At 44.1% G+C, this 14,103-nt stretch overlaps 2 protein-coding genes across 2 annotated transcripts in view; both read right to left on the reverse strand.

Moving 5' to 3' along the window:
* Positions 1–771: 771 nt before the first annotated feature.
* On the reverse strand, positions 772–3,701 carry TIMM8A (translocase of inner mitochondrial membrane 8A). Its single transcript, XM_026006596.2, has 2 exons — positions 3,412–3,701; positions 772–1,820 (listed from the first exon to the last, which is right to left on the reverse strand). Exons 1-2 carry the CDS (start codon positions 3,541–3,543, stop codon positions 1,659–1,661), a joined length of 294 nt encoding a protein of 97 aa, XP_025862381.2. The 5' UTR covers positions 3,544–3,701; the 3' UTR covers positions 772–1,658.
* Positions 3,702–4,309: 608 nt separating this feature from the next.
* Positions 4,310–14,103, reverse strand: part of BTK (Bruton tyrosine kinase) — a 31,254-nt gene continuing 21,460 nt past the window's right edge. Inside the window, exons 8-19 of the mRNA XM_026006597.2 lie at positions 13,553–13,740; positions 13,062–13,124; positions 12,588–12,642; positions 12,231–12,310; positions 11,901–12,028; positions 11,011–11,085; positions 10,365–10,536; positions 9,637–9,853; positions 8,571–8,635; positions 7,387–7,505; positions 6,710–6,867; positions 4,310–4,809 (exon numbers count right to left, since the gene is read on the reverse strand). Of these exons, the coding sequence (XP_025862382.1) occupies positions 4,738–4,809; positions 6,710–6,867; positions 7,387–7,505; positions 8,571–8,635; positions 9,637–9,853; positions 10,365–10,536; positions 11,011–11,085; positions 11,901–12,028; positions 12,231–12,310; positions 12,588–12,642; positions 13,062–13,124; positions 13,553–13,740 (1,392 nt within the window). The 3' untranslated portion in view covers positions 4,310–4,737. The remainder of the gene's footprint in view (positions 4,810–6,709; positions 6,868–7,386; positions 7,506–8,570; positions 8,636–9,636; positions 9,854–10,364; positions 10,537–11,010; positions 11,086–11,900; positions 12,029–12,230; positions 12,311–12,587; positions 12,643–13,061; positions 13,125–13,552; positions 13,741–14,103) is intronic.

Raw genomic sequence — 14,103 nt, forward strand, 5'->3', positions numbered from 1 at the left:
CCTTGGGGCCTTTGGACTTGCTGTCACCTCTGCCTGAAATGTTCTTCCCAGATACCAACATGGCTTGATCATTTAATTCTTTCAGGTCTCTGTGAAATGCCACATTCCCAAGGAGGCCTTCTCTAACCATCTCTCAAATAACACCCCCCACAAACATTCCCTTATACCCCATACTCTTTTTCTCCATGGCACCCATTATACTGACGCACTGACATTTTATGGGTTTGTTGCCTGTCTCCCCTCTCTAGAACATAAGCTCCACAAGAGCAGAAACTTTGTTTTTTGTGCACTCCTGAAGCCCTGGCACCCAAATCAGTGTCTTGCACAGAGTAATCACTTAAAACTTTTGTGAATTTTCCCACCAGACTTTTAAAAAATTTCCTTGTAGTCCCCATATGGTGGAAATATAAAAGGACTTGAGGCTTCTAGAAATATGTATTTCCCCCAAACCCTCATGGTTCTGATCTAGAGGCTTCCATGTTAGGTCTACACTCCACTCTACTCGCATTTGAAGCTAGGAGGGGAATCCAGTCAATATAACCTCTTCTACTACACTCAGGGAACTGTCAGCATTGAATTCCTTTCTTCTCTATCCCTTCTCAAAGTTCTCCTTTCTCACAAAAAGGTAAGACAGAAATCACTGAAATACCATGCTATTCCTTGCACAGAGTAAGTACCCAGACAAACTATACTTCAGCCTTGGAGCCAGCCTACATTGAATCTCTCCAGGGTGCAGGTGATAACCAGAATAGAAAGCCTTCTCAATCAGAGTTGAATTTTTTATAAGCTTTTATTTCAGTGATCAAAAGAATGCAGTAAATGGAATCTATACTGATTAACATTAGGCATGCACCTCTACCTGAAACTGCTGTTAGCTTTTGACTGGCCTAAATCTTTATAAACTATTTAGGCACATCTTTGAATTTTTTGGATCCTGATATACAGGGTAAGTAAGCTTCTTCCTTGTGACAGTTTAGTACTGAGAATTATGCTCACTGGCTAGATTCCTTTATATCTAAAGGCCTCTAGACACTCAGGCTACCTGTACTACCTTGAGACCATACCTTATACATTAAAGTAAATCACAGCATAAGGGAAGGAGATAATCTAGAAAGCCGAGTGTATTGTATTAACATCCCATAGATTTCTTTCCAGCACTGATAGTCAAAACACTAGATAAGGAGGCCTATAGTTAAGTACCAAATTACTTTTCTCCACCTGCTACCCTTTCTGAGAGACACAAAGATGTATCAATCTCCCCAGAAATCTGAAATGAATCCACACAAATGACAGATTTTACTTTATGTGGTCCCACTGTCAAATTAGAGAAAGCAGTTCCACTATCAAAATTATAGGGAGCAGTTTATGGGACTTTGAGAAAGCATAGTCCCATATACAGTAATATGCATCTAGTAGTTTTCCCATTCATCTGTCAATTGTTTTCACAAGATTAGCATTAAAAAATACAATCAAATACATATATGACCCTCAAAACCCACACACACACAAAATTGGTCTTTGTTCATTCTCAGATGACAGGATGTCCCAAGAGTGACAAAGGTGGGAGCCAATCCCCCCATAGCCTTTTCTTCAACTATCCCATCAACCGTTCTTCATTTCTTGAACTACCTTCCTTTTCCAAAGAGGTAATGCTGAGATCAGTCAGAAAGGCTTTCTGAGAAAACTGGCTTGGATTTCTGGGTCTGTTCCAGTCGATTCAAGATGAATTGGCTTGTATCAATGAAGCGCTCAACGCAGTTCACAAAACAGGCCTCAGCCCGACTGTCCAACTTTGGCCCAGGCTTGTCCATGCACTTCTCCTGCTCAGGACAAGATACAAAATCACAAAAAGAACATGGGGATATAATAGAGGAGGGCGGGGTGGGCAGGGGGGGAATTCTTGTTAGAGGAAAAACTTCACCACCTAAAAACAGTATCTGATATGTTACTATTTCACATTTGGCATGTGGCAAGCAGTTATCTACAGTCTTACCTTAAATTCTCACAACAACTCTACAAAATAGATACTATTGTTAGTCCTTACTTTACAGAGAGGGAAGCCACGGCTGAGATATTTTGCCCAAAGTTACTGGAACAGAAAATGGCGGAGCTATTACAGAGCAAACAAAAGGAGGGGGGGTGCAAAATACAAGAGAGGTAAACTTTCACTGAATTTGATTGTAAGTCCACAATGCTGCCATTAAATGTTTTTAGGTGAACTCCAGGAAAAAAAAAAAAAAGGGTGAAAGAATAAACCACGGCAGTGACACTCTAAAACCTACGAAAGGAAAAAAGAAATCTATTACCTGATTCTGTAACACTGTCTACTTAAGCCAGAAGTTCTTGAATACTGTCAAGATGTATGGAAAATTATATGAATTTTCCTAAATGGCCCACAGCTTACAGATTCTTTTTTTTTTTATTTTATTTTTTTTTAGCTTACAGATTCTTAAAGGAGTCCTTAACCACAGCCCCTCCTGGCCAAAATGTAATGAATCACAGATTTTTTTTTAAAGAATCAAAGCACCAAGGAGTACAGAAGTAAGCATTTGTTAGGGGCCAGAGTCCAGCAATACTGTAAGTTTATGTGAAAGGGGCTACAGAACTGATGACTGTATATAGTTCAAGATTAAGTGGTTCAAATGAACTTTGTTCGTTATTCTTTGCTGTGTACACAAGCCTCTCACACTCTCCACTTCCAAGGAAAATTATCCTTAGCCTCTGAATTCTATGAGTTTTCTTTCCACAAGGCAGGGCAGTTATGCTGTCCTTGATAGCCAGAGAACACTTTGATCCCAAGCTGCAAATGCCTTCCACCCTTTGCCAAAGTCCCCTCACAGGACATATCAATTCTTCAACAGTCAGACCTGAAAGGGCTTAGTATTATTACACAACAATCCAACAAGAAAGCAAGTAAGAGAGAGAGTGTAGAGATTACACCACTTTTACAGTTAGTGGGCTAAAGCCACTCATTTCTCATGGGCGATGGTTAAAGCAACTGGGTAATCCAGGTAAACCCTGAGGAATCCAGAACAGGAGATTCACTCTCTGGGAACAGGGGCTGCAAAGATAAAATCTCAGTATTGGTGGCTCTCATCAGTCTTGGTGATCAGCACTTGGCAGCTTCAAACTCAGGTGCCTAAAGTGCTGCTCTGGACAGGGGCAAAAGTCGGCTGTGATCCCCAGTCCTCCCTCTGCACCAACAAAGCCAAGGTCTGGGGGGAGAGTGCCCCGAGAAGCGGAGTCACCTTTTCTATCTTCCCGCTATGTCTGAGCAACGTGAGGAAATCAAGGGAGCACTACTGGGTCCTCCCCCTCCCCGAATTCCGGACGTCCTGGCGAGTCTCCCCTGGCAAGGTCGGGGGGGGGAAAGTAGGTACAGTGGCCAGGTCCCAGCCCCAGGCTCCTCACCCAACAAAGTTCCGTCATCTGGTGCACCAGTTGCTGGAAGCGTTGCTTTTGAGTCTCCACCTCGATGAAATGCTGCAGCTGTGGATCCACCGAGCCCAAACCCGCCGCGGATGAAGACGAGGAGGAATCCATCCCAGCACCGCCACGCGTGCCTAGACGAACTCCGCACCAACTCACCGACCTTCACGTGTCTCCGCGACGGAACCGGAACCACAACCAGCCACCTCCCGGCCCACCTCCGTGAGCGCACTGCGCCGGCGCGTGGCCCTGTGCGCGAGTCTGCGCCCGCCCGCCCGCCGCTCCTCCCAGCCTCCTGTGCGCCCGGGTCCCGCCCGCTATCCCGCGGCTGCGCCCCACGTGAGCCCTGAGGCCTCGGAGCTTGCAGCCGAGTGCTGCGGTGCTTTCTTCTTCTATAGGAACGAGAAAGGGAAAAGGGGAAAAGAGGAAGTTACTTAAGTTAAGTTACTTAACACGTGGCCGGGTTCCGGCTGGCCCAACAGCCCCGCCCCTGCCCACTTCCAAATGGGCCCGCGCTTTTCGTGCTGCAGTACTGGCTCTCGCTTGGCCCAGACTGCCCTCCTGGGGCGACAGTTCTTTGATGGTGTTTTCCCTCCTATCGGAGGAGAAAGGAGGCTCCGGCAGAATTTGTCCCCAACTTTCAGATTCATTCCGGTAACAATTCATGCCTGTCGTTTGCCAGGCACTGGTGCTTTGCTTGTGAGTTTGTCTCTGACTCCGAGCCAGAATTATCCAAGAGCCAGAGGGGTTAAATTGCTGAGGATCTTGTCCAGTTCTCAAAGTAGGAATATGCCAAACCAATGCCACACAAAAGTTTTCTGGAACACTGAGAGCGTTTCAGAGAGGTTGCGGGATTAATCGAGACAGCAAGAAACTTTCATGCATTCCAGTAATTTTATTTTATCAAAACACCCCCCTCCCATTTTTATGACACCCTTTTATTCTTGTCAAATTCTGCCTCCCCCACCAAGCTCTAATGCCTACCCAAAGAGTTGTTGGACCCCTTGTCAGGCTATTTACATCCCTCCCTCCCCCAAACTTTCCATTCCAAATTCAGTCTGTTTTCATACTCATGGAAAATTTTCTCTCTGAGGACAATACCAGGCACAATAATTCCTTGGCTTTTGCTTAGAAGGTACTATCTCAGGTAATCAAAGAAGAGAGTCATTCCTAGATGTAGAGACGGGCCTTTGGGTATTCATTGAGAGTACAAAGGCTCCAGGGCCTGTAAGCCTGGGATTTCCTCAGAAGAAGTGAAATTGGGCCTTGTGGAAGAGAGGAATAGAACCAAGAAGCCTATTGGTGAACTCAGGATTCTTCATCCATGACATCTAGGATGTTGCTCAGAAGAATTTTGAAGGTAGGACGTTCCTCTGCTTTCTAAAACCAAAGAAAAAGCAGTGTGTTACAGTGGGCTAGAATCCAGAATTCAGGGGAAATGCAACATGTAGGCAGAAATGTTTATTAAGTATATACAATATAACCTGTAGCATACCCTGTAAATTATACACACAAAGAAAACAAAAGGAAAAGAAATAGTAGTGCTCTATGAAGTCCTTGTTCACTTTTCATCTTCAGTAGCTCAGGTGATGAGGATAATTTGCAAATTAAACTAACAAACACTGATTAAAACTGAGGGCAAATTCATTACAAAACTGTACACCAATGCATCATTATTTTGGATCCTCAAATGAAAAATGGCTACTAAACAAGTTTAAATGTTTGCCAGAACTGAACTCTTATAAGCTTTCTTTTTTAATTAATTAATTATTTTTTATTGGAGTTCAATTTGCCAACATATAGAATAACACCCAGTGCTCATCCCATCAAGTGCCCCCCTCAGTGCCTGTCACCCAATCACCCCCACCCCCGCCCACCTCCCTTTCTTGTAAGCTTTCAAACACCATTCTATCATCCCGTAGCCAAAGTTTTAGCAAGGAATTAACATTTCAAGACCATGGGCTGCATCACTGAGCAGGGTCCCCTCAGGCACCTGGGACATTTTATTAGTACTGCCTGGCCTTTAGACTAAGGCCTTTTGTGAGAGCCATGGTCCATAAACCCCTGAGGTAGTTAGTGATTCAGGGCATATTCATGCCAGAAAGGTCTCAATCCATCAGAACCAAAAAGTCATCAATTTCTTTTTCCTTTGAATCAGTGGTTTGTAAACCTAGCTGAGTACCAGAATTTCCTGGGAAGTTTAAAAGGACATTTCTGGGTTCTGCTTCAGACACACCTAATTGGAATCTCTGAAGATAGGGCCCAGTCATTTGCAGTTTTAAGAGTACACCAGGGATTCTGATATGCATCCAATTTCAGGAGTACTACTTTAAACAGGCTGTGGAGACAGTACCTGTCTAAAACAGTCAACTAGTGGAGTGAGGACGTCCTAGTTGGGAAGGAGCAGAGTCCATCCCCCATAATCCTGCATGGCACAGGAGAGAGAGGGAAATGTTTGTCCCTTTCTCCATGCTTCCTTTGTGACCTAAGTCATTTGTTGAAGGGAAAGGAGCCACGCTCTAATGCAGTTACCCACTTTTCACCCCACCAAGAGGGCTCCACATTCACATATGTGCTTGTTGGACATTGTGCTTCCCTGTTTCTAGGGGTACAGCATCTATTTCCTACTAGTGATTGAGGTTGCCAATTTAACATTACCAAGGATATACTGAAAAGTGGAAAAAGCACCTCTGAAAGAACCCAAGGTGAGAGCACCAAAACATTTTAGTAATACTGGGACAGACTCCTTATTTTCAAAATACCACATCTACCCACATACCTCATGATGCACCATATTTTTTTTTATAAACGACCACTGCCTATTTTAGTTCTCTTTCAGGAGGTTTTTTTTTTTTTTTAATTCTAGTTAGCACCACAGCCAGGAAAGGTTGGCTGTTAATAAAGTAGAAGAAAGAACCAATGATGTCCAAAGGAATGAACATAAATTTTAATGGCTTTTCTTTTTAAATGTCAATACATCTGTCTGAGTGCCTTTAACTGCCTGCTTATGATAGGTGACACAGCCCCACAACATCTCCTCTCCTTGAAGCTGAGTTGGTAATGGGGTCTGCTGGTGGTACTCTAGTGAGAACTAGATGAGCCTGGGAAAGTCTCTGACCATCAAAGGACTGAGGTACAGGCTGGGCCCAAGAATGTGCACAGTTATCAGTGTGTACCCAGCTGCCACATGGCCAGGGAGAGTGGGGACTGGGTGCCTGGCTGGCTAAATAGGAAAGTAGGCTCAAGAAATTAATTTAAGAGGTCCTAATAAAACACTTACCTCATGCCAGCAGCTGTACATGATGGTATATACTCTCTCTGAAGCTAGATGAGGCCTATAGAGACGGAGGCCTTGGGCAATGTGTTCAGCAGTTTCACTGTTAGTAAATCTTTCATATGGCATCTTCCCCAGAGAGTAAATTTCCCACATCAAAACCCCTAGACAATGAAAAAATATATTAAGCTGATTTAGTCTCTTTGGGTGTTTGGGATCCTAGTCTTCCTAGATCAACCTCAGATTATTATATCCAGCTGATTCCCCACTCTGTGAATTTTCCATTTTGTCCCAACTTCTGCTGTAGTACTGCCCACACTGGAGAGTAATCGGGGTTGTACTGGACTATTAGTTCTTCTGGAGAGAGATATCATCTTATTTGTCTTTGTAATTATAGGGTCTGGCAGAGTCCCATGGTGCATAATCAGTATTCAAAAGCTGTGGAATACTAAATAAATTGTTTCTCTCGATTGTAAATTCTCAGAAGGCAGAGATGAAGTCTAGTTTACTCTTTCTATCCTCAGGAACCCCTGTGGTGCCTGACAATGGTGAGCACTCCCTAAGGACTAGAAGAATGAAAACAACAAATAATAATCTCTCTGTGCAGGTTGCAAAGTGTCAAATTCCCCAATTGCATTCCTCTTCCTTTGAGCTGTATAATCTGTATAATTTTATTCACTCACCAAAAGCCCAGATGTCAGATTTGCTGCTGAACTTGCTATACATAAGGACTTCTGGTGGTGACCATCGGACTGGAAATTTGGAGCCTACTGAGCTTGTATATTCATCATCCAGGACATACCTGCAGAGGGTTCAGGACTTGTTACCATTTGGAGAGCTTGACATTTACTTAAATTTTCTTGGCACAGCCACATGAGCTAAACAAATACATGCTTACAGGCCAACCAGTGTGTTTTACAAATGTTACATTTAATGTATTTCTGTTTTCATATCTGATTTAGCTTTCCTGATTGACAATATGGTTACAGCAAGGATGAAGTGAAATAAGATCTATTAGGTACTCCTTTCTTCTTCTTTATCTCCCTTTCTGTTTTATCCTTCCTTCTATTCTGCAGTTGCAAGTGGGGACTAGACTGATTAGGAAAGAAGGAGGTGTGTGTGAGAGAGAGAGAGAGAGAGAGAGAGAGAGAGAGAGAGAGAGGCAGAGGAATAAAGACAACAGGGTTGACAGATCAAAATGAGGTATTGGGGATCTTAGCTTTAAAAAGAGGGATGGAGGGCAGCCCTGGTGGCTCAGCAGTTTAGCGCCGCCTTCAGCCCAGGACCTGATCCTGGGGACCAGGGATCGAGTCCCACGTTGGGCTTCCTGCATGGAGCCTGCTTCTCCCTCTGCCTGTGTCTCTGCCTCTCCTCTCTCTCTGAATAAATAAATAAATCTCGTGTGTGTGTGTCTGTCATGAATAAATAAATTAAATAATTAAAAAAATAAAAAGAGGGAGGGAGAGGGGCACCTGGGTGGCTGAGTGGTTGAGCACCTGCCTTTGGTTCAGAGTGTGATCCCGTGGTCCTGGGATCCTGGAATTGAGTCCTGCATCAGGCTCTCTGCAGAGAGCCTGCTTCTCCCTCTGCCTATGTCTCTGCCTCTCTCTGTGTGTCTCTCATGAATAAATGAATAAAATATTTTTTAAAAGAAGAGGGAGGGAGAAAGGAGAGGAAAGAGATAGTATAATAAAAGAATGAAAGAAATGACAAATAATTCAGAGAAAGAAAAGGACGAAGAAGATGGTGAGAAAGACTAGAATGAGGGGGAAAAAAGAAAGGGAGAGGATTCAAAACAATAACGCTGCCTCATGTTGTACTGTGCTATTTTTACGTTTAGAAGGAAAGGTGAAAATGGCACACTCACCTGGACAGGCCGAAGTCAGATACTTTAACAACTCCTTGATCGTTTACCAAACAGTTTCGAGCTGCCTGTAGTACAATAGTTACCCATGAGACTCTGCCTTTGGCACACAGGTTAAAGGCACAAAGCTTCTGCCCACCAGGGGAATGAAGCCAGGGAAGCCTCATCTCTTTCACCTCAAGAAACACTTTCCCACCCAGCAGGTGTCAGGTGATGCGACTGAGAAACTCTGATGCATTTCCACTACATCTAAAGCAACCTGCTATAAAGACATAAGTAAAGCATTGAGGGCAGGCAGAATGATTTCATTCACATTGACGATTCCATAATACCCCATCCTCTCCTGAATTGCTGAAAGAATCAGGGAGAACAGAAAACAAGTTTGTTTTGTTTGCTTCTCTGCCAGTGGGACTAGGACAATTTGAGCCTTGGCTTGGCTGAAATAAATAGGGGCACAAACTCTGATGCCTCTAGAGGTCAGGCAGGCAAAGTGATAGAATGAAATGGTGTGGGTAGATTGCAGGAAATGGCAGAGCATGCAGTTGGTCTGGAGGAGGCAAACTGCTCCTCAGCTCCATCTGACTATTAGCATGGCCTCTGTGAATGAGCCTGCTGTTTCAAGATGGTCAAGATTTTCAAGAGAAGCTGGAAATTCAGGTTTTTCAAATGTGTTTGTGTTTGCTGACTAACACAGACCATTTAAAAAACAACGACGAATGTACCCACAGGCCCCCATTATATGACTCTGATGTAACCAAATGATGGTTCTGTGCCACTGGGAAGTAGGGTACCCTTCTGTCCTGAAGGACCCCACCATTTCCTTGTGGTAGGGGGCTGGCACGAGTGACTGCTCCAGCTTCCACCTTGGCACAAGTTGTACTGTTGAGGCTGGAGATCCTTGACTGGCTGACCACTGGGGCATAGGTTCGTTCACCTAACTCTTACTGTTTTCTAGATAAAACTGAAATGATGATTCTAGCAACCCTCCTTATCCAGGTATGATATATCTTCCTCTGCTACCTCCACCCCCTCAGCCCTTGGTCCCAGGCCAATCCTTCTGAGGTCCTACCAGGTCTCGGTGAAGGAATTGCTTTGACTCCAGGTATTCCATGGCTTCACAGACATCCTTGCACATCTCCAGCAGCTGCTGAGTCTGGAAACGGTTGCGCATTTCCCTCAGGTAGTTCAGGAGGCAGCCATTGGCCATGTACTCAGTGATGATGAAGATAGGACGCTGTTTGGTGCAGACGCCATACAATTGTACCAACTTCTCATGGGAAAGATTCCTACAGAAGAGGCAACAAACCTTTCTGGCTCTGCATACTAATCAGAAAGGGACTGGAGAAGAAAGGGGTTGGCCTGGAAGTAGAGCATCAGATAAGGGACCGTGATAACAAGTTGAGCTTCCTCCTTCCCTTCCTTTTGATCTAAACCCCCAAAGTGCCTAATATGTGAGGGTGGGCAGGGATTTGGAGCCCAAACAGAACAGAAAATAAGCTCAGGGCTGACTGAACACCAAGGCTAATCAGAAGCAGTCTTTCTTTTGAAAGTCTCATTTTTCACATTTATCCCCAAATGCTACAATAATACACACCCATGATCAATACTATTAGCAACCAATATGTAAGGCAAAGAAATGATTACTTTAGCGGTTAGAACTCCCAACAAAGACTGACCTCAGGTCTTAGTCCCAAATCTCTCTCAATCTAAGTCACCTTAAGCCACAGTGGAAACTTTCTCAGTAATTCCTAGACTCCAGTAACTGGATTGTAGAGTTGAGTTTGGGCTGTAACTCACATCATGATTTTGGCTTCTTCAATGAACTCATCCTCAGACATGGAGCCTTCTTTGATCATCTTGATGGCCACATCATATTGGCCTCTCCATTTCCCATATTTCACTACCCCAAACTGTCCAGTCCCCAGCTCCTTCAAGAAGGTCAGGTCCTTTGGATCAATTTCCCATGATCCTATAACAACAAAGCCTCAATATGATTATTTTGGGAATCATGTATGTATAATTCCTACAATAGGTAAGAATCCCTACTAGGGGCAGAAAAGGCAAGCAGTAAAAGGGAAATGCTCAAGAATATAATCTATCTTTGCTCAGGTCAATCTCAGGGACAGGGTGGTTACTGGTTGGAGGAATTGGAATTCTAGGTGCACATCAGCCATAAAGGAAGGAGAAACTAGACAATCTTTTAAAATCTCTTTATGATTATGGTTTTTTTAATCACACAAAAAATAATCCCTTTATGAATCTATGTTCTTGCAATCCCAGTAGGAGCCACCAGAGGGAGGAAACTATTAAATAACTTGTTTATTAAATAATCTTCCTTGAGGCAGCTGGTGCAGAACAGTGTGCTGCAAGGTCCAGTGGGGTCAGCCAAAGGTAGTCCTTGTAACTGACCAATCCACCCTACCCTAGAGAAATAAGCAGTTACCGTAGCCCAGGCCTGCAGTGGAAGGTGCATTCTTGTTTTGTTGAGACACTGGATATTTGAGCCTAGATATGAGCCCTGAAACATACAGAGAGGGTCATGCTGCTGGTGCAGTGTAGGAGGTGGGATGCTGAACACACCCTCACTTAAAACCTCACACTTCTTCTATCCATCCTTCCGGTACATTTTGAATCCCAGAAGATCTCCACGAACCCAAATTTTTCAGGAAGCTTTTCCTCTCACCAAAGAATTTTCAGAAGAAAAAAAGAGAAAATACTAATGGAAATACACTCCCCAACTAAATATATCCCCACCTCCCAGCCCAGGCTTAGCTCACATCCTACTGCTACGTTTAATACTGAAAAGTGCAATTGGGACCCTATAAAATGCACTGGCCTCAACCACTGCCTTGTGTGGAGATAGCAGATAGCAGCAAGTCTTCTCAGTGAAGCTTATCCCATGCATTCATGCCCTCACCAATCTCCAGTTTTTTAAATGTCTACCCTATTTAGAAACTGTCTTCTGGTGTTTTCTAACCTGTATGTTCTTTAAGGGCAAGGACCTTGACTAATAATTTTACTGTGATCTCCAGTACCAACAAAATTGCCGAGTATATGATAGGAACTCAATGAATACTCACTGATTTGTTAATTTACCAGCATCTTCTGTCTTTCCTTAGCACTGAGCATCAGTCATCAAATAAGAAGTCACTCCCTACTGGCTGAGAGTCTGCCATTGACTGCCTCTTTACTTGATCTCTACCTGGCATCATAGGGGTTTTCTTTCACCAAATTTGCACTACCCTGTGAGGCTTTTTCTTCTCACCACCTTGTCCCGAATTGCTTCTCCTGGTTTTTGTCACATCCTTCTTCTCTGGTACCCCTGATACTCACCTGCAGAGTTATGCTGATGGTAGTTAATGAGCTCAGGAATGGTGCTGAAAAGGTGCTTCTCTGCCAGGTAATACTGGCTCTGAGGTGTGGAACACACAACATAATGGCGTATCACCCCTTGAGGGTCCCTGAAGAAGTGGATGCTGAGTCAGCAACTTGGAAACAAGGGTCAGCAGGACCCAAGACGTAAAGTGAAATGAATTTTGAGTTTAAGGGACAGAGGTAGTAGGAGGGATACACCATTAAGAAGCTATTGGGGGTACTAGGAGAGGCACACCATTAAAGCACCTCTGTCCTTTGTCCCCAGGGCCTTGAAACAGTAACACTCACCCTGTAGATTTAGCAAACACAGACACAGTATATTTTCCAGCTTTGCTGGAGTCTCTGACAATGAAACCTCCTTCTTTCCCCTGAAACAATGAAAAAGAAGCTGACTTGAAGGAGGAAGTGGCACTCACATCTGCATTCCACCTGCCCAAACTTGAGAGAAAAAGTGAAGCCCTAATTTTACTGCCAAGTTCCATGTTTGAACTGCAGCCTCATTGTTTTTGATAGTGAAAAGTGCAATTGATATCCCCCTCCATAAAATGATAGTCTTGACACTGCCTTGCTTTGAGGTGACAGAGAACAGCAAGCCCTCACTTGTTGTGCAAGGAGAATGCCATTTGCCTGTGGTCACACACTTACCTCTTGCTTCAGCAGTTGCTCAGCTTGACTTCGAGTCATGTGTTTGGAATACCACCTGTAAAGGGAGAATGCTTCAGTGGCTCTTAGGCTGTGGTGTTAGCAGGTGGCAGAGGTGTCCGGCGATGGGATCAGGGATAGAGCACTCAATCATTTTCATGATTAGGGAGAAAGGACAGTGACAAAAGATGGGCATTTTTACCCTTTCAAATGTTTCCTATCAAGTTGTCAAATCCTTTGAGTGGTTCTTCTGGGTTGGAGTGGGGGTGGGGCATGGTGACCTCTGTAGCTCTCATAAGCAAAGGGTGTTTGGGGGTGAGAGTAAGACAGAGCCACTAAGGGTGGTGGCATCATTTGACCCAGTTGGCATTGACTTTAATAAGTACCTTGAAATAAATTTGTTGAAAGTATAAAAATGTATACACTATCTTTGGTTCTTCTGGCAAGACTGTGTGCTGGAAACATAAGAATACTCACTCATACATTTCTATGGAGTCTTCTGCTTCGGTGACATAGTTACTAGGGATGTAGCCTTCCTGCCTGTAGAGGAGACAATGTGGTAGATCATTCAGCACTTCCTATCCTTCAGGGGGGAGACAGATTCATATGCCCATATCTCTGGGCTCACAACCAATCTCAAATGGAGGTCTATAAACCACACCCCTCCATCAAAGAGAATCATGTCACTGATGCATGGCTAGGCCAGTGAAGTGTGTAGCTTTGCACATGTGGCACTGACACATATGTCAGGTGTGCATGACAACATATGGGCCAGACTCTACAGGCTCGGAGGTGTGGCCATAAGTAGCGCTGTACTCTGGGAAGTACTTGCCGGAACAGTATATTCCCTTTGGTGTGGGAAGGACAATTTCTGATTGGGATACTGAGTAGGGGAATTATGCTGCAAGATTTTGCACCTGTGTGGAGTGGATGGGCACAGAGTTGTAGAAGACCTGGAGTGGACTCACCCATTTTTATCCCGTGCTCTCCACCAGGGTAAGTTGCTCTCCTCCAGGATAAAATACTCATCTCCCTTTCGTAGCTGTAGATCGTTTGCATTCATTGGCATGTAATCATAAAGGGCTACAACCTTTTTCAGCTCACTTGTAGAGGCAGGCGCTGCTGTTGGCTCAGGGGGCAGTGGCTTTTTCAAGATCTGTGTAGTTGGAGAGAAAAGTAGGGCTGTTTGGCTAGATATCAAGCACTCTCCACTTCTCCCTCAACTCTCTGCTTTACTAGAGACACCAGTCTAACCTACATCAGGCATAATAAAAGGTTTATTCAGCATTCATTCAACAAGGATTTTCAAGTACCTATGCTGGGCTCTCGACCTGGAGTGCACATCAGAATCATCTAGGGAGCGGTTAACAATCCCAGGCAGTTTCCTATCCCAATTATGTCAAAATCTCAGGGGGCGGGACCCAGGCATCAGTATTTTTAAAGCTTCCTGGGCAAGAACCATGAATAGTCATGATTAAGAAATCTTGACACTAAACCAGTGCATTAGTCTACTAAGTGG

The sequence above is a fragment of the Vulpes vulpes genome, chromosome X (assembly GCF_048418805.1).
Source record: "Vulpes vulpes isolate BD-2025 chromosome X, VulVul3, whole genome shotgun sequence".
Lineage (NCBI taxonomy): Eukaryota > Metazoa > Chordata > Mammalia > Carnivora > Canidae > Vulpes > Vulpes vulpes.

Coding starts and splice junctions, on each gene's coding strand:
- TIMM8A (XM_026006596.2), bottom strand. CDS start 3,543: ATGGATTCCTCCTCGTCTTCATCCGCGGCGGGTTTGGGCTCGGTGGAT. Junction 1,821..3,411: donor AGATGACGGAACTTTGTTGG/GTGAGGAGCCTG, acceptor TGTCCTGAGCAG/GAGAAGTGCATGGACAAGCC.